A 27,576-nucleotide genomic window follows, 5' to 3' on the forward strand; every position below is an offset into this window, starting at 1 on the left:
CATCTCTATTCAAATCTCTGCAGATAATGGCTATATCTCATCTTGTATGGTTGTTAGCAAGGCAGTTTTCAATTACTGGTATCAAATCTGCCAAAAGTGAAAGTGGTACATCTTTTACTAACAGAGGTTCAACTTGACTAATGGCCTTCACAATTTCTACCAAAGTTTCATGTGTACCTATTCAGAGTCATGCAAGATACAGCTTAGACCCTGTTTCTGAAGGGGCCTCTCAACAATTAAACCCTTCCAAATAGCTAACATGAACTGATTACTGTGTTTTGTTTCTGCATTCATTCACAACGTTTGTTCAAATAAATATATGTACAAATCTGTTCTACTCCTTTTCCATGTTAAACGGGAAAATTAAAGCTCAGATAAGATTTAGATGCAATTTCATATGGAAATGAAGTAGAATAGATTTACAAATGTATCTATTTCAAAATTAGTTAATGCCCTAAGCTACAACACCTACAGTAAAAACACAACTTTTCATAATAAAACAAACCAGAAAGAGACTCCATCACCCTTCTCCAACTGGTACCAACAAATGTGTTGGGACTTCAAGTCCCAGAATTTTCCAGTCCCTACCCATCTGGAGAGGTCTAGGTTAATCCACCCATCCCTGGAAATTAAATTTAACAGTCCTAATTGACCTTCCTTTGATAGTAGGAATTGTAAGCTTTGGATTAAACATTTTCAGGAAAAAAACAGATGGGGAGAAAATAGTAGATGATGAATAAACATATATTCATGTAGCAATTATATTTCCCAGGACATTTCACCACTCATTTAAATTTATCTACAAAATTTCAGAGTAGTGTCTGGTTTTAAATCAAGCCTGTAGCCAGTGACATTTGACGACACAATGATTGACCCCATTCTGGTGACAGGTGTGTAAAAAAAAGAAAGAAATTATGGCCAGCAGTACCAGTATGCATGTATATGTATGAGTTTGTGTGTATGCATAATTCCTGCCTTGTAGATACACCAACCTATATATCACTCAAAGAAATGGGAGGAGACTAGAAAAAGAAAATCTGTCATAATTGTTGATGCCGTTACAGCATCCCAGAACATCAAAAAGCCAAGATGCAGCCACAATTGCACAAAGAACTTCCCTTTAAGCATGTACCACATGCAAGGCATGTACCACATGCAAGTCAGTGAACAGAAGGAAGACAGTCTGGCTGATCCAATATATGCTGCCGTGGGTTTCATCCTGTCAGGAGTCTTGGATGTAAATACAATAAATACATTTCTAATGCAAGGCAAGTTTGTAGGCATTGTCCTAGTAGTACACGCATGCTTCACGCATCACTGTTGCTCTTACCTTTGAGTTTGTTGTGTTCTGAATCAGCTGGAAAAAGAGAGTCTGGAAAAAGTTTAGGGAAAGTTAGCCCAGCGTATTTAGGCCGGTTTTCCACATAGTTCCGCACTGTGGGCTGCAGTTTCTTCATGAATTCTGGGCAGGGAGTTCCCAGCTGTTCAATTACCTTATTCCACTGGTCAATATCTGAGCAGACAAAGAGTTAAGGAAAGAATTGCTGCAAAATCCCATCCCACTCCCCTTCACAACCACTCCAAGCTTTCTTAGAATCTCGCTGTTTTTGGTCATCGAAAGGTAACAAACTGGATTCATTACAAAAAAGATGTTGAGGCTTTGGGAAAAGTGCAAAGAAGAGCAACTAAGATGATTAAAGGCCTGGAGGCAAAAACATATGAAGAACGGTTGCAGGATTTGGGTTTGGCTACTCTAGAGAAAAGAAGGACTAGGGGGGGAACATGATAGCAGTATTCCAGTATTTGAGAGGTTGCCACAAAGAGGAGGGGGTCAATTTATTTTCCAAAGCACCCAAGGGCAGGACAAGAAACAATGGATGGAAACTAACCAAGGAGAGAAGCAACCTGGAATTAAGGAGAAATTTCTTAACTGTGAGGACAATTAACCACTGGAACAGCTTGGCGTTAGAAGTTGGGGTTGCTTCATCACTGGAGGTTTTAAGAAGAGACTGGACAGTCACTTGTCTAAAATGGTATAGGGTCTCCTACTTGAGCAGGGCTTTGGACTAGAAGACCTCTGAAAGGTCCTTTCCAGCTCTATTCTGATTCACTTTATGAAAACTCTGTCAACTGAGTTTTCTTTCCAGAGCAATATAATATTAGAGCAGGCATGTCAAACTCGCGACGTCGCGTGATGTATCGCGACTTTTTCCCCATTGCTGGCAATGGGGAGGGTGTAGTTTTGTTGTGATGTATCTGGCCTGTGGGCCGACAGTTTGACATGCCTGTATTAGAGCAATATCATCCATACCAAAATAAGATCAGTGACTTGGAAATTAAGCTTAGGTTATTCCCACTGATTTGGACACTGATAGCCCTCACTCAACGACTGCCTCGTTAAGCAATGTTCAAGTTACGATGGTGTAAAAGAAAACAGTTCGTAGCCAACATTTCACATTTAACACTATTGCAGCAAGTGCAATTTGTTTGCTTTGCAACTGGCTTCCGACAAATAGAGTTAATGGAGAACAAGGAGGTAAAATCACAAATCGTGTTCACGTTATGTTTCACTTAATGATCATGCTGGTTCACTTAATGACTGAATGGGAAGTGATGTCATTAAGTCTGTCACACTTTCATGATTTCCTGCTTAGCAACCATACCACTTAGGAGCAGAAATGCCAGTCTCAATTGTGGTCACTAAGTGAGGACTACCCGTATAAGTAAGCAATCTTTGTGGTTTAAGTGGTGACTGGACCATCCACACCAGTCCATATCTGATTTTTACCTCATAATCTATATGTGTTGGATGAAACAGACAGCCAAAGCATCTGAAATACTTTATATCAGTACCTGCAGCCAGACGAAACTTGAACGCAAGACTCCCATGATTAAAATATCTGCATTTTACCAAGAATGATGAACAACAATGGGGTATAACTCTATTTAGATTGCTTTTTGTAGCAGTTCCCTAAATGTGCATGTGGGTTTTTTCCCCCTTGATCATCAGTATTAATTGCTATCAGTAGTTGGACATGTTGTTAACCTGTCATTCCACCAAGATACTTCTGTTTCACAGTAACAAAGGAAAACCATCAATGACAATGAGTTCGCATTTGTTTACTACAACGGGAAAAATGCATACAGAGTTTGGCGTATTCATTAATACTAGGTTTTGCTTTTTGAGCAGAACAAAATCCAAAGGAGTGAAAATATTAACACCTCTTTTTGCAGGACCTTAATCCAGAAATAACTTTAACCATCCTTCACAAGACACCTTGTATGATTTAACAGCATGTGTTCTTTTAGGAAATATGATGCTGAATAATGGAAGAGAAGCTTTTACCGAAACAGTCCATTGAATTCAAACACAAGTTCTTCAAATATACCCAGACATATACATTTCATTCATTATATGCCATAACCAATATATAGGAACAGCGTGTGTTTTAAATTCCAATGTGATCTACTCCTGCAGGCCGAAACAGTTTCATATATTATCCCTTGCTGATTGCTTCTGCCTAGCATTGTCTCCAGTTACAACATTTCCTTATGGCCATATCTCTTATTTTCATAAATTCAGAATTAATTAATCAGAATTAATTTTTCCAAAGAAGCTTTTGGTTCATCCCCATAACGCATATACAGTGGTACCTTAGTACACAACTGCTTTGAAACTCATCGAATTTTGATGCGAAAATTTTGTCCCAGTACTCATCATTTGTTTGGTACTCAGCGTACAAGTTAGAACTTGTCGGTGTTGGCTGCCTTGTGACTCACTACATTATTCCTTATGGGAAAAAATTGTTTGGTACCTGGAACCAATTAACGATGAGTACCGAGATACTATTATACATTATTGCAAAGTGTACTTTAATTTTTTAATTCAAACAAAGTTTAAACTACTTCCCTGCTTATTCATGTTTTTTAAATTATTTCCTATGCCTACATTTCAAAGGTCTTATATATCTATTGCTTGTGAAGCATTTCTGCAGAAATAGTGCAATCAAGCAAATGAAGAGTAGATTATGAAACCAGATACAAGCTTAGCCAGCCATATAAGCCAATTACAATAAGGTTATCAGTGACCGAGAGTCACGATGGCTATATGTACTCAAAGGATCCAAGAATGCTTCTAAGTTCCAGTCATTAGGAACTCGTGGGAAAATTCTGCTTCTCATGAATTGCTTATGGACTTCCCAAATGATTGACTGCCATGGGATTACATAGATGACACTAGATTAGACTAGTCTGCCATATTCTGTCCTATTCTGATTCAAAACAAAAAAGTTGTATTTGAAAAATAATAAAAATAGGAGAAAGCACGCAAATCATAGTTTCTGGATCTCTTTCAGGATCCCTAAATAAAAGACCATTCTTTGGCATGTGACTGGGAGGATGGGGGCACAGAATGGAGAAAATGCCGACATTCTGAGCTCTTTCCCCAACTCTATTGCAGGGGTGTCCAAACTTGGCAACTGTAAGATTTGTGTCTATGGAGATTCTCAGTCATCCGGATCATTGTTGTCCAAATATGCTTTTTCAAAGGCAACTGGACTTTGTTTTTTTCCTTGAAGACATTTTGCTTCTCATCCAAGAAACTTCTTTAGCTCTGACCAAATGGTGGAGGATGGAAGGATTTATATTCCTTGAAGTCATCTGCTTGTCAGCATTCTTTCATGTGATTGGGGAATTCTCGGAGTTGAAGTTTACAAGTTTTAAAGTTGCCAAGTTTAGAGACCCCTGCTCTATTTGGAATAAAAGGCTGAACACCCCAGGACACATTAGTGTTCATGGCTGTTGCTCACATGTTCAAGCGTGAGGCTTATCATCCCTCCATTTAAGGATTTAAGTTACTAAGTGGGGGGATAGTAGGGTTCGGGGTGGGGGTGAGGATAAAGTTTAAATCCTAAAGGATGCCACTTCTTGCAACCGTCTCTAACATTATACCACAAAGGCAAATATGTTTTATTTATGCAAGACAGTAGAAAAGCTGTAGGGCATATAAGAAGAAGGAAAAAAATAAAAGAGTCCAAAAAATGTTAGATATGAGTGGAATGTACAGGTCACAAAACATTACAATAGTAACATTTTGGGTTGAACAAAGAAAAATTAATCTGAAATCAGATTGGGATTATTCAGTGAATCTTTGTTAAAGGTGTAGATGAACTAGAAGATGAGATGAATTTGAATCCAGGGGCAGTCATTAATAGATCAAGGCACATCAAGGCACGTAGCCTAGCTAGCAGCTAACTTTCCATTGTCCCTGTCTTCATTCTTTTTCTTGCTATATAAGTTTATGCTTTTTCCAAGTGCGTTTTTACCATAATATTAGATGAAGATATACTGTCCTATTGCACTTGGCTTACCTATTCCCATTTCTAATTAAGAATCAGCCTCCAAAATGCTATTTCTTTTTGATATAAAAATCATTCATTTAGAAAACTCCCACTTATTATCACAGACCACAACAAGGTCATAATAATGCTTCTGTGATGGATCGCAATGATATAAATCTTTCAACAAACCGCTCTTTCAGTTCAGCTGAAATAACACTAAGTATATCTTGCCAGGAAAAATGAACAAGCATTTTTTTTCCACCAATCTCCCTCAAGGATATATGCAAATATATTGTTACATTTGTCTAGGCCAGGTTCTGCCAATGGACTAGTGTGCATGGATTGAGAGCTCAACAAGCGGAAATGAAAGCGTGGAACTCCTTAGGTTAGTTAATAAAGAACAATCTTCCATTTTTATCACTATAGGAATGGCACTAATGAGATTTGCTAAGATTAAGAAAACGTATGGATTATTTTAATAAAGAATGTTTTTAAAACATAGTGACACATGAAGCCATTTCAGATTTTGGATATGCAACAGTACCTATTCAGAAGTTTAGGATAATTCTAGCTTGTGGTTATTAATGCAGTGAGGTAGCTAATAAGAGCTGGCCCTAGAGCTACATTCTAGAGCAGGGGTGTCAAACTCGCAACGTCAGGTGACGTGTCACAACGTATCGTGACTTTTTTGCCATTGCCGACAATGGGGTGGGTGCGGTTTTGCTATGATGCATCCGGCCCGTGGGCCAGCAGTTTGAGACCCCTGTCCTAGAGAATCTCACTTTGTGGAATATAAATATTAATTCCAATTTATAGAGGAATAGTAGGAAAAACATTCACTGTAATTCACAATTTCCACCCAAACGTCTTCCACAGTTAGTCAAATCTTGTTCTTCCTTTGGCTTTCTGTAGGGAGTAACTAAGAGACCCATTATAAAATCTAATGTTCTCTCCTCTTCTTTTTCTCTTCAAAGAAATTCAAAAATTGGCTGCAATACAATCCAGATTATTGCATCATCTCATTATCTTATGCCACACCCATTTAAAGTTACACCAAATACTCTGGGTGCTTACAATGAATGGGCAACGAAAACTTTTGCATCATAGATAGAAAAGGGTTCTTTTGCACAATCTTCAAAAAAAGCTTTTGATCATAACAAGGTCAGCCACAGACAATATATTTCAAGAAACACATCAGAATCAATCACAAAGTATGCAACAATATCCACAGATTCTTTTCTATGGGTTTTTCTCAACATCTAGGAGATAGGGTTAGCGAACACAAAACAACACAATGTTGTTTTAAACAGCAACAGGGACAAGTAGATGGTATCCAGTTCTGCAACTGACCTAATTTTTGTCCCCTTCTTTTCCACTCTATTCTGACAGCTGATTTGTTCTCCAGATGCCAGAAATACAATCCCTGGAAATTGATTTGGAGAGGGGGAAAGCTGGAAGTCGGGAGAAGAAAGTAATCTTTTTGGTTGCCTTAACTGATTAGAAACATCATCAAAGAGGACTGTTGAATTCCAAAAATTCCGAAAATCCTTAAGAACATAGTTGAAAACCTCACCATCGTCGCCATGTCTTTTCAAAGCAAACTCTGGTATTTGACAAGTGTCGATGGAATACAATGGAATTTCTACATATAAAGAGTTCTAGTTCATGCATAGGTTTTTAGGCATAGCAAAAATAGGAGCAGTTCAAACATCACGGGAAAGATCTGGAGGCTTTTAGAATTATAAAAATATCAGGGGAAAAACTAGGAGGTAAAAATTTAAAAGGAAATGGAGGTAGTCTTTGACTTACAAGCATTCATTTAGTGACCATTTGAAGTTACAAGGACACTGAAAAAAGTGACTTATGACTGTTTTTTAACTTACAACCGTTGCAGCATGCCCGTAGTTAAATGATCATAATTTGGGCAGCTAGCAACTGGCATGTATTTATGACGGTTGCAATGTCCCAATGATCCCTTTTTGCAACCTTCTAACCAGCAAAGTCAATGGGGAAGCCAGATTCATTTAACAACTGTGTTACTAACTTAACAACTGCACTGATTCACATAACAACTGTTTTTGCTTCGCAACAGAAATTTTGGGCTCAATTGTGGTCGTAAGTCAAGGACTACCTGTCACCAACTCTACTACTAACAGTTACGGTAAATATCCTCATGGGATATTACGGTTTGTATATTATGAAGATAAAAACCAAATTATTTTCCCAAATTACTTAAGCATTGCATGGAGGGAAAGCAAAGTATTATTATCCTTAGTCCCTATTAATCCAGCCACCTTCATTCTGAGCATCTTGAACAGATATCCTAGTGCAGGGGCAACCTTGGCTCTTTTATGACTCGTGGACTTCAACTCCCAGAATTCCTGGGAGGCTCAGGAATTCTGGGAGTTGAAGTCCACGAGTCATAAAAGAGTCAAGATTGCCCTACCCCTGTCCTAGTGTATTGTTCGTTTGTTGTCAATATGCCCCTTTGCACAAAACCTTAAACCACAGCCTTTGTGGCTTATTATGATGGGCCCTCTGGATTATTCAATCCATCAAAGAGTCTGATTTGGCATTATGTATCAATCTAGCCTAAACAAATCAGAAAGTATGACAGTAAAACCCAAAAGTATAACAAGGGGTGTCCAAAAAGAAAGAATAATAAGTTAAATTTAAAAGAGCTTACTTTGTCTTATGATTTCTAGCTTGTCTGCAGACACTGGAACACAATCTTGGGTCTGCACATCAAGTAACGTTCATCTCTACGGCAGTTTGCAATTTGTTCAACAGGAAAATCATAGGGATTTCTTTACATTGTGGCTTATTAACACAGGATACTTGGATGATCTTTATGTATCAATACAGAAAGCTACTTCTCATTGTTCTGGGACATATTCTGATATGTAGTCTGGATATGTTTTCTTCTCAGGTGGCTTGGCCTGGTTAATGATGCAGATCAGAGATGGAAAAAACTGTGGTGTCCTTGCTTTTTCAGAGTCTGATGGTTTCCTTGCAGATGTTTCATTACCAAACCAGGTAACATCTTCAGTGCTGGTGAAGGTGGGGTTTGCACTGTTGATATCACCTAATTTGATAATGAAACATCTGCAAGGAAACCACCAGACTCAGAGAGCACCAAGGATCGTACAGTGCAACTCTTAGCTACAAATATTCTTTTCTATCAATATGGACATAACTGCCAGCAGACTATGGACCCAATCCTGAACCTTAACATGTGAAATCAGCTCTGCACACAGCATACAAAATTATAAGCAATAGAAGTAGCTTTTGCAAATAAAGCAAAATAAAATAAAATAGAATTTGCTGAAAAAGTTACAGTGTAAATGAGAAACAAAGGCATAAGAGAAATTGCGCACAGCCTTATAGAAAATGGGGTGCATATTTAATGGCATTTCCCCTCATTTGTTTAAAAATACCAACATTGTTAAGAATGAATTTGAAACAAATCATCAGCTGTTAGTGGGTGTTTCTAGGGAATTTTTCTACAGCAAATGCTTTTAATGGCTTAATTATCGAGGCTCTGTGAACAAATTTTAATAAGTATGCAGCTGTTTGAAAGAAACTGGGCTTTTAAAATGCATTATCTATAGGACATTTTGGGTCAGGGTTACCTTTTCTTTTTTCCTGCTGAATTATTCTTACATTAAAAAGCTATTCTATTTACTTAACCACATGAGAAGGATGACTGAATCCAGAGCGTACTGCGCAGTAATAGGATACCTAAATCAAAACTCATTTCATGTTTATGCCTGGTTTGGAAGACAATATTAGAGATTGGCTAAAATAGCTGGGTTAAAAAAGGCAACAGCTGGGCAAAAATGTCCATTGTTGAGATTATATTGCATTATATTTATCAGAGCACCAGGAATAGATGTGGATTCTCAGAAGGAAGGTGCTGCGTATTGTAAAATGATAGCCAGTGTAGTACAGTATAGAAATAATGGGGGTGGACTAGGCTGAAGGTCCAAGGTTCATGTTCACCCTCAACTGTAGAAGCTCATTTGGTAACTTTTGGTTCTGTCACTAACCTCCAGCCCAATCTATCTAACAGAGTCATTGTTGGAGAAAACACTAGAAGATGGAGTACAATTCAACATTGTGGAATCCTTAGTGTTCTCTGACTTTGGTTGTTTGCTTGTAGACATTTCATTACCTGTCTAGGTAACATCATTAATGCTAGCAAGGATTGGGTATGCATGCATTGATAGGAGAAAACCACACCTTCACTGGCAGGGTAAGCTACTGTATGTAAACAGGGAGCAAACAACACAATCACTAACACTGATGATGTTATCTAGTCAGATAATGAAACACCTGCAAACAAACAATCAAGCTCAGAGAGCACTTAGGACTCTACAGTTCAACTCTGAGCTATATGTATATGTATATGTACATGTACATGTACATGTATATGTATGCTCTTCTATTAGTTCAGTATTTACTGGAGGAGAGGCAGGATATAAAGCAAATGGATATCACTGAGTTCTGAATACTGATTCAGTTGTCAGATATGTAGGAATCACTCCCAGTAGTGATATCCAAAATTAAAATATTGCTAAAGAAATTGCAGGTTACTGTTTTCATCATATACACACTGACTTGAAACACTAAATTTGCTTGTAGGAGGCTATGAAAATAAGGAGTACCTGATTTAATGAACAGCACAGAAGTGCTGTCCCTGCACAAGGTCCAAAGCACTTCTGAATTTGCAATGGATCTCTTTAAATACATAACACCAACTCAACCTATTTTGACTCATTCTTCAAAACTGTGACACCCTCAAGCACATCATTTTTGTCTCAATAGGTGCCATTAAAGATGTCAAGCTCTTTTGAATTTGTAAATCCCAATACAAAACAAGAAATGGATCTGCGATGCTTATTTATTCATTGATCTGCCCAGCCGATTCCATATGAGCAAGCTAGGGTATAAAGGCTAAAACCAACCTTCAACTATGTAATATCAGATGAAGATACCACAACTATCTCTAATTACACTATTGTAAAATTACAGCAGAAGCCCATTTATTTAAGTTGCGGCGACCTATATTTTAGCAATGAATTTCTCTCCCCAATCAGTTAATTTAATACAGTCATCCAGACTGCATGGACATGGATTCATTTAAAAAAATAAAATTAATGCTCCTGCAAACCAGACTAAACCTACAAAGTACTGCCGTAAGCTTTATTAAAATATGGAGATCCAGGAGGATCTATTGTAATACAGAAAGTTAAAGAAGAATGCCTGATAAACAGGGAAGGAGGAATTCAGGAATTCTGAATCTATGGCAAGGCTTGATGTCACTTTTCAAATAAAGATATTGCAGTGATGGAAAGGCATCATTATATACAATGTTTATTGCAGTTCATAAGAGTCTGAAAGTATTAAGCTACTCCAAATCAGAAGTTAAATTAGAACAACAATGTTATCTAGAGAAGCCCACAGCCTAGGAAGGATACGATCAGTGCCAGGAAACAACACAGCACCTTTAATCATTTCTCCCATGATGCACCCTACTGACCACATGTCAACTGAAAACAAAAAATGAAATGAAGGTAAACAAGAACACAGCAACAGAACAACAAACAAATGAGAAGACTTATCTGGTTGGATCAAAAGAACAGGCACGATTCCTTGCTACTAGGATGTGGGATTCCTGGGAATGTTGCTGTTGTTGTTGTTGTTGTTTTTTATCCCGAATCAGATATTCTAATTAGAAGTAGAATCAGAATTCCATGGCAACCATTCTCTGTTGCATCCATCTGCTTCTTCTGCTTGTCTTTCCTATCAGGGCCTTCTATCATGTTCTCAGTGATTTAGCAACAGAAGTGGTTGCTAAGGGCAACAGCCAGACAGAAGGTTTAAAAACAAAACCTAGGGAACTTGCTCTACTGAAGGTGCCACTGATCCCTATTTTTGGCCCTCTAGCTTCAGCTTAAAAATCTGTTCTCCAGAGTTTATTCTTCACATTTCTGCATAAAGCAGGCTTAGTATTGAAGTGCAATCTGCAACATAACTATGAACAGATTCCCCATTAAATGGGCAATTCATCCTGTAAATTCAAGACACCCATTGATTGAATTCTTCCTCCTTTGTCCTACCACTCCCATCTTAACTACACCCCCCCCCGACTTACATCAATAACTTGAGCTGGAAAAGAAGAACATCAATAGTTCATTCTCCAAATAAAATCCTTCTCGCTGTTAAAAAGTACTGCCTTTCAGAAACTAGGGAATACCATTTTAGGGTACAAAAGAAAATGTTTGTTGAGGTTTACCACCTGGGTGAAAGGATGGTGGAAAAAAGAGAAAAAGAGTTTGCAACTATGGGATAGAATGGGTTGTTTTATTGCTAAATACGTCTAAGTTGGCTTGCATGCCATGTGAGCACTGTGGAAAGAAATAGAAAGGAACCAAATAAGATTTAAAGCTAGTCTGTTGCTCTTGTTAAGGTCATTCAATAGTGTAACTGATGTTGTTCCTGTCCCGTCTATGTCAAATCCTGACTGCAGTAGATCTAAAATGTTCCTCTAGGATTATCTACAGCAGCGGTCCCCTACCTGTTGGGCACCAGGGACTGGTTCCGTGGAGATTTTTCCACGGGCCAGAGGGGGAGTATGCTGCCTGCATCTTGTGGATGGGGCTTCCCTTGTTTGTGCGGCCTGGTTTCTGGCATGCTGCGGACCGGCGTTGTCCATGGACCTGGGGGTTGGGGACCCTTGATCTTCTCCTGAACTTGTCCTAATGCCATCGCCATCTGTAGGTTTCATAGATCAGTCAAATCAGTAAAGCAGAGGCATCTGAGAGATTGTTGGGGAAAGTCCAGCTTTTGTGGAAACCGTGAGTAACTCTTAAGGGGGTTAGGGTGGATTTGGAGTGAACTATCTAAACTGGGGCTTTTCAACCAGTGGTCCAGGTACCACCTGTGGTACATTGGCACCTGGCAGGTGGTATACGACCATCCTAGAAAAGTGGTAGCAGGGGAGGGGAATGAGCTGAACCGGTGGCAGCACCGCACAAGCCTGAGCGAGAGACGACTGGAGCTGCAGGGCTGTCAGGGCTCAGCGGAAGCGCCAGGATCAGCGCTTCTTTGGGGCTGTAAGGGCTCAGCAGAAGCACCAGGATCAGCGCCAGGATCCAGCTGGAGCTCGGTGCTGATCCTGCTGCTTCTGCTGAGCCCAGAAGAAGCGCCGATCAGCTGGAATGTTGCAGCATCTCCAGGGTCTTGTGATTTACATTGAGATGCTTGGCAACTGATTCATATTTATGACAGTCACAGTGTCCCAGAGTCACGTGAAGTGACCAAAACCTGCTGCAACCACCCAGCAGAGGGGGGGGAATAAAAACCTCGGACAGGAGGAAGAGCGCCACCAGGCAGGCAGGCAGGTGTCTTGCTCGGCTGTTGCTTGAGGGGCACTTTTTTCAGTGCCACTGTAACTTCGAACAGTCACTAAGTGAACTGTTGTAAGTCGAGGACTACCTGTACTTCATCACTTCTTTCTTTCTTTCTTTCTTTCTTTCTTTCTTTCTTTCTTTCTTTCTTTCTTTCTTTCTTTCTTTTTTTGTCATCAAGTTTTTGACACCTTGCTAGGCGACTGGTGGTACTCGGATATTGCCATTTTCTAAAAATGGTACAATGTGTGAAAAGGTTGGAAAGCCCTGATCTAAACCCATCTGACATCCCTGTCTGATGTCAGGGATGCAATCAAGGCAATGTTGGGAAGCCCTCTGTTTCCAAACTAGATGACATAACAAGTACAACTGTTCTGTTAAAAAAATATTTGAATGGAGAGTTGACTTCAGCAGGAAATTAGATTTAAATAAATTCAGCAGGAAAACCCTGATTATGATTCTGTCAGAGGGTCTGGCTCATATGGACTAGAAGACTAGAGGATTTTTGGTTGGGCTAATAAGAAACTTGCCCAAGGGAAATGGGGATGTTCCCATGGGTGTTTTAATTCGTTTTATTGTTGTTTTTTTGTATATTGTTCCAGGCTCCTTTCGGAAGGACAGTACTATAAAAATAACATAAAAATATGTCAGTGTCCTAGGGTGAAAGCACCAAAATTTGAATAAATAGTACTGTCATCATTTGAATACATGGAAATGTTGGATTTCGGATCTCATAATTCCTATCAAATTGGCAGAAGACTAGGTAGCCACAAACCTGGGAAGGGTGCCCATTTTTAAAAAATGCAATTAGCAATTAGAAAACAGGACAGCCAAAGTTCCAGATGCAGGTAATCCTTGACTTACAAGTTCGTTTGGTGACCGAAGTTACAAAGCACTGGAAAAAGTGAGTTGTGACCCTTTTTTCACACTTATGATCATTACAGCATCCCCGCGGTCACATGGTTAAAATTTGGACACTTGGCAACTGGTTCATGTTTAGGATGCTTGCAGTATCCTGGGATTGTGTAATTCCCTTTTGCGACAAGCAAAATCAATGGGGAAAGTCACATTCACTTACCAGCTGTGTCACTAACTTAACAACTGCAGTGATTCACTTCATAATTGCAGCAATAAAGGTCGTAAAATGGGGCAAAACTCACTTAACAACTGTTCCCACTTAGTAACAGAAATATTAGGGTCAATCGTGGTTGTAAGTCAAGGACTACCTGTATTCACGTGCAGTAAATTCTCCCTGCCAAATATTAAATTATGTGTGTGGGGTTGGTATTTAAAAAAAAAGAAAGAAAAAGAAAAAGAAGGGGGAAAATGACTGAAGTGTGAAATACCTATAATAATAGAAAGAAAGCAGATGGCGGTAGCATATTTCTTCTCTGCTACAACTTAGAATCAGTGAGTGAAACTAGCACTCAATTGGGACAAGCAAAAAAAAATGCTGCTATTAGCTGCAATTATCCTCTGAAATTCACTGCTACTAGATCTGGTGATGGCAATTCTGATTAAACAGTTTCCAAAGTTCAGAGGCATTATTCAGTTCAGCTCCATCTGGATGTCATTGCCTTTTACGTGCAGAATTACAAATACCTCAATGACTACCTTGCAATTAATTGATTAGCAAGCATGCGGAAACATCTTCTTGATTTCAGAGCATGAACAGAATGAAAGAAGAGTAAACGCTCCTTGATTCGTATGATCTCAAATCATTTGTCACAAATATCTGTATCTCTGACTGGGAAGGAAGGGATTTAAAAAAAAAATTAATCCAATTGCAAGAAGATACAGCAGAGCAAACCTTAAAACAGTATTCCTAATTTAGAACTTTGGGACAGGAGCTCCCATAATCTACAGCCTATCTCATCCAGAAAGTTCTATGCTGGGAAATGTTGTCTTTGGGGTCATCAGTATATCTTGGTTCTCCCTGTCTTGGAATATCTTTTTTGGATCTTAGCCATGAAAAAGATTTTTTAAAAAAATAAAATAAAAATAAAACCAGTATTTATAAGGATCAGTTATTGGCTGGTCTTATTTGGATTTATTGTAGGAAATCAGCTGTTTTTCCAGTCTATGACTCCATGATTTTCTGATACCCTTCCTTTTTAGAAATTTGGTGCTCACTTAACGACCAGCAACTGTATTACTAAGAAAACATGGTTGTCAAACAAAACATCACATGACTGGGCTATAAGACTTATAAATTTCTTATAAGGCCATCAGTGTCTCTGCAGTCATTAAGCACAACTTAATATGATCATGATTTGTGACTTACTGCCAGCTTCTCCATCAACTTTGCTTGTCGGAAGCCAGTTGTGAAGCTCACAAACAGTAATCATAGGATGCTGTAATTATCATTTTGAGTTTGAGTTGTAAAGTTACTTTTTCAGCATTATTCTAAGTTTGAACAGTCATAAACAGGACGGTTTTTAAATGAGGAGTGTGTATGTTCCAAACCACAAATAAGCTAGGATGTAAGAAGAGGGTAACGGTTGCTGGAATTGGGTATGTCTAGTTTAATGAAGAGAAGGACAAGGGGGGACATGATAGAAGTGTTTCAATATCTCAGGGGCTGCCGCAAAGAAGAGGGAGTCAAGCTATTCTCCAAAGCACCTGAAGGCAGGACAAGAGGCAATGGATGGAAACTAACCAAGGAGAGAAGCAACCTAGAATTAATGAGAAATTTCCTGACAGTGAGAACAATTAACCAGTGGAACAGTTTGCCTCCCGAAGTTGTGGGTGCTCCATCACTGGAGGTTTTTAAGAAGAGGTTGGACAACCATTTGTCTGAAATGGCACAGGGTTTCCTGCCTGAAGAAGGGGTTGGACTAGAAGACCTTCAAGGTCCCTTCCAACTCTGTTATTCTGTTACTCGGTAAGGTCGTCACCATATTATGTTGAGTTCATTCACATCTAAATTTGCCAGTATGTTGAATTTCATTTATTTTATTCTTAGCAATAGTGTGAAATCACTTTGGCTTGTGAGCATGACTATCTCTGTGAAGTTGAGAGGGAGGAGGTGTTAAGCTCACAGGCTACTCAGAAATTATGACCATCGCTTTATCTCTCCATAAGCTCAAAAGACATTGCAGTGAAGTAGGAAGAATCTCCATCTGTTTTAAGGAAAGTTTTGTTCCTACCAAAATATCTGATGATGAGTAAAGTGAGTAAATGCTTTTTTTCCTGAGTGGAGAGTTAATTTCAATAAATATGTAATTGCCATTACTGTCCTTCCTAGTTTAGCTCATTTTGTTCATAATTGTTCTATATTGGGGTGGAGAACTATGGCCCTTTTATGATTTCAACTCCCAGAATTCCTGAGCCAGCATGGGAGCTGAAGTCCACAAGTCATAAAAGGGCCATGGTTCCTCACCCCTGTTCTATATGAAGAACTTTGTAAGGGTATTTGACTTGTTAAATTTAGTTCTGGAAGAACTTTCAAATCAGTCCTGCTAAGATGGAACATAGTAAGTTTCACAGACACCTTATGAGACGTTTGCAACATTATGGACCTTATGAAGTGACATACAGTAGCAGTACCAGGCACTTTTTTGTGATATGTAAGCCTTTACAAAGGGTTTCTATTCTTTAAAACTAGTAAAAACCATCAAGATTTTGCCACTTCAGTTTGTAAACATTTTCCATTTCATATTGTTGTCCTATCTACAAATCTTCAAAGTTTCCAAATGCCTTTTCTTCAGTTGATGAGCACAGTTGATGAGCACATTTGAGTCCTTCGGGAGAAGGGCAGTATATAAATCAAATTAATAATAATAATAATAATTTCTCTCTTATTATTTTTATAGAAAAAAACAAAGCCCTGTTCCTTAACAGAATATATGCGTCTCGGGCTGTGATAGGGCCAAAGTAAAAACTTGGTCTATGGGTAAAAGTATTTAGTTCCTGTAAAAGTAAAGTCTGACATTATTTTTTAACCCACCAGATGGGGAAACAGTTTAAAGTATAGGCCACATGGTTAGTGGAAATCTGCACTGCTAAGTGTGTGAACATACTTTTTCATTATTTGGTAATGCATTTATTTTGCTACTGAATCCTGTTAGCCATTTAAACGACATCAATTGTACAGTATTATATGCAGGGAAAAGTCTGGAAGAGATATTTCTTTGCTATTTGAATGCCACTATAATAGAGTGGGGCATATTTGCAAATACATGTACTGCAAAAAAAAAATCTTTAAAATATATGAAAAGTGAATTCCTCTTTATAGGTACAATCATGCTTACAAATACAGTTAAAGGACTATTTTAATCCAATGCAAGTCAATGATACATTACTTTAAAAGATGCACCTATCAACAGCTATATTTTCTTTTTATGTAAGAGGAAGGAGTCCAATCTAGAGCCAGACTTTAATCTACAAGGAAGGCAAAATCTAACTCTTTGCTCTCTCCCTATGTTCTTGATAGAAATCCCACTAAACTGCCACTTATATTACCTTTGTTTGGATGAATCATTTTGGGGGGCAATGTAAATAAATCCATGGAAAGTATAATCTAGATCACATTGAGCATTCAAGTTAAAACATATTAGTTAAAATGTTATTTCCCTGAATCCAAATTGTAGTAGCAATCCAGAGTGGAGCCTTTATATTATAGCTAAAAGTAATTTTCTCCCTATTTCATAGGGTGGGGTGCAGGAGAATATGTTTTAATTTTGAATCTCTGATATGGGAAATGTTTGGAGCCATTCATTTTACATTTAGTAAATGAAAAGATCAGGCAATGATTCATGATGGAGTTTGCTTGTGTGAATATATAACACACATTATATGATTTTATGCCTTGGGGGTGATGCTGGATTCATATTTATTGAGAAGTATGACAGGATAGCCAACTTTCCAAAGACCTATTTCAATGTCCCTTGGCAAACAAAACAGTGGCACACCAAAATAGCAAGTATTATTTTTGAAGCTTAGTGCTGAACAAAAGTTTTATATGTTTCAGGACACACTCAAAACTCTTGAGTAGGCAATGTTTCTCTCCCTTGGTTCAAATAGGATAAAATTACCCTTGTCACTGAAACAGAAAATCTTGGAGATATCACAAATATGTGTGGCTTAAATCACAACCTGCTGGCCATTTGAGATAGATTACAGCTGTGATGAGTAGAAGATTTATTTAGGGGTGTTTCTGTTGCATTGCTGATAACATTCCAGATGGCTTTTTCAAGCAAAATGAAAATCTCTGCAGATGTGTGGTTATCTGACAATTCATCTGTTAATCTTTCCATCTAATTTTCAATGCAAACTGGTGTCCGTAGAATGACACCAGTTCCGCTTCCTTGAGGACTGGAGAATTTGCCTCAATATATTGGACAAATCACCATATTTTTTTTAACCCAGAACTGCTTAACTTAATTGCTCATGACTATCCAGCCATCATATCAGCTCTCAGAAGAGTCAACACCAATTTATCAATGACGTTTGTTTCCTTTTAAGACAAAGGATGTTAAAATAAATATACATTTTCCCCTCTCATTAATAGAATTTCTTATGCTATAATACCACAACTAAGATAGAACGTTTCTTCTTTCTTTTAACTCTTTTCATTTTCCAATATTACTTTCACCATCTTGAGAGATGGTGGAAAGAATATAACCGAAGCTCAAGTGGGCAAAATAAAATAGGCTATAGGGCTAACAAGCAAAGTCTTGTTCATAATACAGAACTGCATGCATAATAATAGCAGTAATATTAACAGCAACAATAAGGAAAGCTCATTCTGAAAAATCTGAGTAACCATATCAGAAGGACTGAAGAACATTTCTAGGCAACAAAAGAATAAATCAAAACATTCAGCATAAATGTTGTATTGACCCATCTCTGAATCCATACAACGTGAAGGTGGACCCAAACCGATGATGCATTAGCAAACAAAGGATTATGATGCCACCACCAAGGTCAAAAGGAGTACAATGTTCAAAACATCAAGCCAAAAAGGGAGTGGAAAAGTCAGGAAAGCTTAAAGAAACACATCAGCCATTTTCTTAAAAGTGTGAACAGATATAACGGTAGAGTAGTAAAATTGGACGTGACAATATTTGCCATATAGCTCTTTTTTCATCATCTCTGAATCTCAGATGACTCCAGTAATAATTCCACACACCTCTACAATTCAGCTTTTTTTTTTTTTGCTTTGTGTTCCTCTTGTACATTCTGTATTTCATTGGAAAAGTGCAGAATGAGCCTGCGCGGGATGGGAAATAAATAATTCAATGAAAATTGCGAATGGCATAAGGATACAGTCCCTTCCTGGAAAGAGGATTTTATGGCGCACCATTTCTCCCATGATGCATCCTACTGACCATATATCCACTAGAACGGCAGAGATAGGGAAATGAAGAGAGAAAAGGGGGAGGGGAGAGGACAGGAAAAGTTAACTAAAACACTTTGGATCCTATAGGAGTGGCAAAAGAAGAGGTTGATCAGAGAAAGCACAATTTTATGTACCTTCCACCAAACATTTTTTTAAAAAAATACAGATACGCACACACACACACAAACAATACCCACCCATGCACAACTACTGTTATTTCATAAAAAGAAGCAGCTCAGAGGTCCACCAAACCAGAAAATATCTGCATCAAAATTCTATTCCTCTTATTGAAAGAATTGCAAATTTAATTTCAAAATCATTTGACACTTGGTATTAGTGTTCCACGTTCTTATAATGTGTGCCACAGATGTGTGCCACCTTATTTGTTTAGAGGTGAAATCTTATCCCCTTTTCTGGGAATAAAGCCTTATAAATTCATGAGGACTTATTTTTAATGTAGACGTGGGCAGCATAGCATGTGGCTCCAATCATTTCTAACTGACCATATGCAGGGAAAGTCAAACCTAGTAATTTATTTCACCCAGGTCACTCCATTTACACAGTACCAGAAAAGTTGATGTATTCTCATTACATGCTCCTGTTTATTCTCCTGCACAAGGAAATTACAAAGTAAATGGATTTGGGATGTGGGGATGAGAAAAGCTAATCATTCCAAAAGGGCTACTTAATAGCATTTGGGAGGATTAAATAAAAACCGGGTCAGTGGTTGCCATGTTGTGAAGATGTAGTAAAAATGAATCTTCTATGAGCTCTTTATATATACAGTATACAGCCAACAGGTTGTAATCAACCTTGTTCCTTCTCACCCCTTTTTATTGTCTGTCAGAATGATGGCTGTAGAGGAATAAGCCACAATGTGGCCTTTTCAGTTTACCTATCCACGAAAGAGCAAAAAGTTGTGGTTGGATGCTGATGAATTGCTTTAAAAATGTTTGTGGTGGTTCTTTGATCACAACAGAGAAACTTGAAAGGACCTACAAACTCGATAATGAATGGATAGAGAGAGATTTATAGAAAATATAATCTTTAGATCTGCTTTTCAGGTTCCTTCCGTGAGTGGAAACTAATTATCAAGTGGTCCTTGGGAATGAACAGAGACAGAAGGCAAAGCAATCATAATCTTCTTCCTGTCACACACAAAATCAGTGATACTGCATACTTTTAGTCTGTAAGAAAACTGGAACTCCTCAAAATGTTCAGCTGAAGACTAACTGAAGAGATATTCCATCGGCCACTGATTTAAGCTGAAATGACTAGCTATAAGACAAATGCAGAAGCAATTTTTGCTATGGGTACTTTCTTAGGTAAAGTTATCATGAGAAGCAGAGTTTAATTAAGAGCCTCATATTATTATAATTTTTCATTAATAGCTGCTCCAACTAAATCCCAAGTCCATAATTACAGAAGAAAAATACAGGTGCCAGGCAGTTAGACCAGACTTGGCAGACAAGGAAAGAATTGCCCATGATCCAGTTTAATGAAATTTAAGGAATATGTGAAATATGATGAATTATTCATCTTTCTATCTCAGTTAAATATGAAGCCAACAAAAAAGCCTTGCATCACTATATTTAGCAGTGATAGGACTATATAGGGGAAGTGTCTGATATATGTTACCTACCACATTCCTCAAGAAAGACATGGTTTCCATTTTGAGTCAGTTTTAGGTAACCCAAACTGGTGCAAGCAGTTTTGGTTCCAACTGAAACTAGGATTTCCTATCACTATTAAGCCTCCTTGCCATTCTTATCTTAACATGGTTTACCTTTGAAAATTATACTTGGCTAAAGGCATTGCCAGTATGGAATTGGGCCCCAACCAACATTATTTTTAAATTATAGAGCACAGTTGTCAAACTCCATCGTTTTATCACATTTTCTGCCTTTGCAGAGATGGGGTGGGCGTGGGCTGTGTGCATGATGCATCCGGCCCGTGGGCCACCAGTTTGACACCCCTGTTATAGATGAGGATGACGAGGACAACGATGACAATGGTGATTTTATAGAGCAAGGGTTTCCAAACTTGGCAACCTTAAGACTGCTGATTGCCAAGTTTGGAGATCCTGGTTATAGAGGGTCATTATACAAATATCTCTTACAACTTGGAGATATAACATGATTTTTCTCAACATAGGATAGTCATAGATTCCTTTGCCTATAAACTGTATCCTATCCTGGTTGTCTACTTTTCTCTCTAAATGGGAGAGTATTTCAAATGAATGCTGGGTACTGGCAAAGTCCAGGTGTCAGGAGTTGGAGAGTCCTGTCAACCTGCAGATGTCACATTTTCCCAGTTATAAGTAACAATGTGCATGTGTGTGTTGTTGTTGTTGTTTATTACAGGTGCACACAACATAATATTCAGGATGAAATCCAATCATTTTAGCAATATGAAGCCACCATGAACAAAGGCTAACATTCTATCCAGTATGGTCCATGGTATACCTAGTGATTATTTTGTAATTCTCTTTGAATCTTTTTTTTTCTTCCTCTCTTTTTTTCTATCCTTGACAAAGAAACAAAAACAAAATACTGTGGACCCAAGCTATTCTTTTTATTAACCAAAACAAATACTATATAAAATGTTTAGGGGACAGGATGGACAGGTCTGAAAATGCACGTCCAATACATTGGACCAGTATTTTAAAGGGAACTGTACGGTAATTTAGGAATCTTGGGAACAGGATGTAAGCAAACAAGGTAAAATATATTATTCATAAATTTGGATTGAGAGAAAAATGAAAACATGGAATGGCCATAAAAGGCAAGTAGCACAATGGGATGGTCATTAATTTAAAATAAATGACCTTTTCCCCATAAATTTAAGATGATTTTCAGATATTTTAAATCTAGAAGGAAAATTTAAAATAAAATCTCTTTCTCTTCTTTCTTACAATGGTTCTATTATATCTACAATGTTCCGGGAATCCAAAACCTGAAAATAATTTCTCACATCACAATAGTCTATAGCTCCATTTATACATGTCCCTTCTCACTTGGCTTTCACCAAGTGGCAAAATTATTGGATTGTTCATTGCACAATATCCAAATCTAGTTTGCCTATGTGAAATATATCAATTAATTTTAGCTATCACAGGAATGACGTAAGGAGCCTGATCATAGATTTCTTGAGAAAGTTCTACTAGATATTTCAGTTCAGAGGGGTGTCTGAATTCAATTCAGTGGAAAGGAAAGACCAGATTGGCAACCTGCATCATACTCTTTTGTAATTTTCTATGATTGCCAATTATTATTTGGCCTTTTGTCTGATCCACTGTAGACTTTCCGTATTATGTTCCTATGTACCCTATGCACAGAAATCTGATTTAATAAGCCCTGCGCTTCATTAGAGCTTATAATCTAAATCAAAACCAACATCTTTTTCCCAGTTGGCTGTTACAAAACTTCTGAATAAGAACATTTCCAAAGCATCTTGCCATTATTATTATTATTATTATTATTATTATTATTATTATTATTATTATTATTATTATTATTATTATTATTATTATTTTAAAAAATATTTTTTAAAAAAAAATTAAGCTGGTGAGTACTACGGTACTTGATAACTAATCACAATTAGAATTATTTTTAGGACAACTGTCAGTTTGAAATAGCAAATACAAGGTGTACTTTAAAAGTAGTACTTTAAATTTTTATCAGATTTAATCAGCGGAGTAATCAGGTTAAAAATCAGCTGCTAAATGTCAGCTTGTAGATTGCAGTCAGATGTCAGTGAAAAGAGCTGCAGCATGCTAATTGGATTCCCCAACTTAAAATGGAAGACTTTCATAGATGCAGGAATTTCCTCATTACATTTAACACACACAAGATACTAAACAATTAAAATTAAATTTGTTTAGCAAAATAGCAATCTAATAAATGTATTTCTGTTGTTTTCTTATTTGCAGCTTTGATTGATGTCATTTTTGCAATCATATCCTTAGTAATGTATTGTTAGTAGGGATTCTTTTAAGCACACAAGTGCTTGGTATGATAAAATGAATTGAGCACAACAAAATAATCATCTTCTCTTGTTAGCAGGTCATTTGAGCTAGAAAAGGTTCCTCCCCAACTCTATCCACCCTTTAAAAAAAGCACAACACAATATGATATAGCAGGGTACAATTTTTATATCAGTATCTTCTCTACTCACCTAGGGCCCTAAATATAAGAACTACATTCATTATATAGTAGCATCAAAATGGACCCATCCAAGGTCAATGATGCATTTTTATGATAATGGGAGGGTTTCAGCAGGTTTTCTACCACTGAGCTGATAAATATTCAGCTCAAACACTGCTCCAGAAGAAGCATTACAAAAATGGCTTTGCTGTTGCTCTGACCTCTTTCTAGATCGAGGTGGGCAAAGATGATCTCTTTATGACTTGTGGACTTCAACTCCCAGAATTCCTGAGCCAGCCTGAAACTTTCTACCAGAAAGGAGTGAGGAGGAAAGGAGTTGCAGGTCAAAAAAACAACAACAAAAAAACCTAATGTCTCAGCAAAGCCATCATGTTCTTTGCTTGCTTTGGACTTAGTGCGTTGTGTGAATCCGTCAGTTGTGTGTCATCAGTCATGCTGGCTTTTTTTACACTAAATCAAAGCAAACTACATTATGGTTAGGCCTGAAGGCTCCATACCTCTGCAGAGTTTGGAAAACATAGTCGATGAGGGCCAGTTTAGAGAAGGGAAGGATGAATAAGGACCATGTTTTGAATTCAGTAAAGATTAAAAGGCCAGCAATGTGGCAGAGACAAAGTCCGCTCTTTTGCTCTAATATGAGGACATTTTCATACTGTTTTTGGGCCTTCCCTCCTACTCTCTGCGGCAATTTTGTGCCATCATGTCTGTGACCTTGCTGCTGTTTCCTGAAGTCAAGAAAGTAGAGATTACAGCTTAATTCACCCTTGCTCCCATCCTTATCCTTTCTTCACTGCTTCCTTCTCCAGCAAGGAAAAATCACTATGTGGATAAATACGTAAAACTTGTTTTTCTTTTAAAAATGAGGAGAATATTATATCAAGATGCTATGGTATTTTTGCTAGGGAAAAAAAAGAAAATGTAAGAGTAGGAGTTTCTGCCATCAGTAACATGCCTATTTTGCACTCAAGAATAAATCCTGTAAAATGCAAAAATAAGTAAATAAATAAATAAATCTTCAGGCTTAGCAGCTAACAGGAAGTTAACCATCTCAGCTGCTGAAGATCTCAGCTGCTGACAACATTGTACGCACATTTGGATACAGCACTTAATGTATGTAAAAGGGCTACATACAGTGGTGGGATTCAGCCGGTTCGCACCACTTTGGCAGAACCGGTAGCTATTTTTTTTGTTGCCCATGGCCCAGAATGGACTTTCAGAAGCGGCATCCACACAGAGAACCGGTTGTTCACATATTTGAATCCCACCACTGGCTATATCTCTCTCTCTCTAAATTAGCTCTTTATATCTCAGGCATATATTGTATATTGTATAGCATTAAAACAATGTCTTGGGTGGCATCCAATGTTATTTCTTAATTGCCTGGTGATCTGCACCCTACTCTTTATCTTTAGTAACACTTCTTGTAGTAATTTAGCAGAGAATTCAATGAACCTCTTATTTCTACTCTCAAAATGACAACTAAGATAGCCAGTGATTATGGCTTTTAATACTAGACTTGCAAATTTTCCCCTACAGTCTGTTGAATCTAGACTGATGGTATTGCAATCCTTTATTTGTATAGATGGCAAGGTTGGGTTTTTTTCCTCGTGTTGGCTTCATCAAATGACATTTGCAGAGTCAGGTCCTATCCAGATCTGGTTTTCTTCTCCCTTCCCTCCACTTCCCAGACAATTGACAGTCCTTACTTTTCTCTGTCCCAATTTTCTCCTTATTTATATATCCTACCATTCTCCTTGTAGCCCATTCCAAGGATGACTTCTGGTGCTCTGTAATAACGTGTGACCACATAGGGTGTCATCATGAAGCTAGTGCCTGCGGTCCTGGCCAGTCCAAAATCCAGGATCTTCAACGTACAGTCTGATTTTACTACAATATTACTTGGTTTTAAATCCTGAAAGAGACACAAGAGAGAGAAAGGAAAAGGTATTAAGCCTTACACCCACAATATCTTTGATTTTTGTCTATTGTGGAGGACGAATGTGAAATGAAAGACCCAAGAGGATCTACAGCTGACTGAAAATTATTTATTGGTGAACAAAGAAAGGTAGTAGGTATTTTAGGGGTGGCCAAAAGTTTGATGACCACACAAGGACCTCATTTAACATTTTTTTTTGGGGGGGGCAACTGAGATAATCAATAAATGGCCAATTATGCAACGAAGTGGTTGTGTTTTTGTCATAATTCCTTATTGGGACCAGTAGAGGCTCAGGAAGATGACATTGATGGAAATATGCAAGATCCATTATTTAGGCAAAGGGGGCTGAAACGCTTCTTAAAATCTGAGAAATGAGACAATGTTTGGAAGCAGATCAGGGGGATGACTTCCAGATTCACTGGAATGTAAGAAAGGGGTGGAGGTGTAGCTCAATGAAATTTGCAAGGTTCTGTTCAACCAATTTTAAAAATATAGTTTTAATCTTCCTGTGGAGTTAATTTCTTGATTTGGTCTCACAGACCAGGATTTTCTCTCACTGATTTTTAAGAGGACTTTTTGTGGTCCCCCCCCCGCCTTTGTTCCTAAAACAATAGGACTTGTACAGAGACTTTTTTTCCCCCGCATGTTTTCTATCTCAAATGGCAGAAAACCTTGCCAGTATGAGCAACTAGAGTTAGATTTCAGGGATGCAAAAAATGAATTTAGGGTTCCATGTGAACCACCCCTTGGGCTTTGAAATCTATATTGCTGTTCATTCTAGTGTGTCTGGCTATGGATCAGAGTACAATAAAAGCTTGAGATGGGCATGCCCACGAATGATGAATGCATTTCATTCTTGTAGGAAAATTGTTCTTACTTTTGTGGAGAGAGAGAGGCCAACTTACTCTGTGAATGATTCCTGCAGAGTGAAGGTGCTTGATACCACACAGCATCTGATAGAGCAGGTAAGACATTCGCTCATGATCTAACTCCATTTGAATCACCTGACACAAATTGGCATCCATCAACTCCATTACTAAATAACTAAATAAAAGAACAAAGTCATATCATCATTCCTTGGCATCTGTGAGACGATTCCAGCGTAGCATTCCAAGTTTGAAATTTGGTAGATTTTAGAATAACTACTTATTCAAAATATTTGGGAGAGGAATTGATTGCCCAGCCAAGATTTGCCTTCTCTCATAAGACACAAAGTGAAGACAATAAATAAATGTATAGATTACTCAGATTTCATTCCAATCAGGATTTGATTATGTGCCAAGCAACAGAAAATTATGCTTTATAGAAATATTAATATTTTTCTGTCAGATAATTTTAGAGCATGGGTTATCATAATTCTAATGAAAGAAAGTGTTTCCTGATTATTCTACTCTTGCTCTTTTAAAGTGAGATGACTTATGGATGAATTGCCATTTTTTTCAAAATCCTGCATATCTCAGGAAATTCAGAAGGCAGTGCCATCACAAAGCAATTAAATCAAATTCCTAGAAGCCGTGGAATATGTATGCATCCTGTATTCATTTTTCTTCCTCATTCTCTGTAACTCATTGTACATTTGCTCAGCTGTTTCTGTTAGGATTCTCAATGGCTGTTTTCTATTTTTCTATTCCTACATCAAGGTGTAAATTGATTTCTGAAACACCCAAAGTAATAGAAGGATAGAATCTGCAAAACTCAAGATTACCTTGAGGTTCTCCTTAAGCAGTTTCTAAGAAAGAGCAGCTTTTTACATTTTGTTATTCTTAGCTCTGACTTTTCCTTGCAAGATAACAAAGCAATTTCTATCCTTCCCTCACAGCAAAGTTTTTCTCTTGACTGCATTACTTACACATCCTGGAACTCCTCCAGAGATTTCTGTGGTGTAAAGACATTTAATAAACTGATAATCTGAAACACAACAAGAGACAAAAGGGAGACAAAAGAATAATTAAATATTAGTAGTTGAACAGGTTAACCCAGACTGCCTCACTGTTTCCAGTTTACACTACCCTATGCAGTAAAAAGAAAGGGAAAAACTTTGCACAAAATTCAACAATGTTTTCTTCCTAGCTAAGAGTTCTGTGACTACATTTTCAGCTTCACTGGAAGGACAGGTAGAATTTGTGAAACCATGAAACATCTCTGAAATTTTAAAGATGGATGAGAAGCTTAGAGGAAACAGAGAACGTTTGAGGAATGGCAGCTTGCCTTTTAAAACAAAAGGGTCATTGCTAAACTATTGACTTCTACTGCAGTTACTAATTTAGCTGCCACTATAAATTGGATTTTGCTGTTACTGCCACTTTTGAATTCCTATGTTTAGCTAGGATGTATCTAGAAAAATTGAAGGATGTACCCAACAAATGTAAATTTAAAGCCT

General features: G+C 37.8%; 1 protein-coding gene across 3 annotated transcripts in view; it reads right to left on the reverse strand.

Annotated features, from left to right (window-relative positions):
* MAPK10 (mitogen-activated protein kinase 10) overlaps positions 1-27,576 on the reverse strand; it is a gene marked incomplete at both ends in the record, with an annotated part of 107,925 nt that overhangs the window by 29,397 nt on the left and 50,952 nt on the right. Inside the window, 5 exons of one of the 3 annotated variants that reach the window (XM_081332135.1) lie at positions 1,331-1,513; positions 10,820-10,891; positions 25,007-25,172; positions 26,102-26,240; positions 27,046-27,104. In XM_081332135.1, the coding sequence (XP_081188261.1) occupies positions 1,331-1,513; positions 10,820-10,891; positions 25,007-25,172; positions 26,102-26,240; positions 27,046-27,104 (619 nt within the window). Of the gene's footprint in view, positions 1-1,330; positions 1,514-10,819; positions 10,892-19,021; positions 19,094-25,006; positions 25,173-26,101; positions 26,241-27,045; positions 27,105-27,576 lie in introns of all 3 variants that reach the window. The other 2 variants (XM_081332134.1, XM_081332136.1) reach the window with 2 other exon arrangements.

This window comes from Vipera berus (assembly GCF_964194415.1).
Source record: "Vipera berus genome assembly, chromosome: 7".
In the NCBI taxonomy this organism is placed as follows: Eukaryota; Metazoa; Chordata; class Lepidosauria; order Squamata; family Viperidae; genus Vipera; species Vipera berus.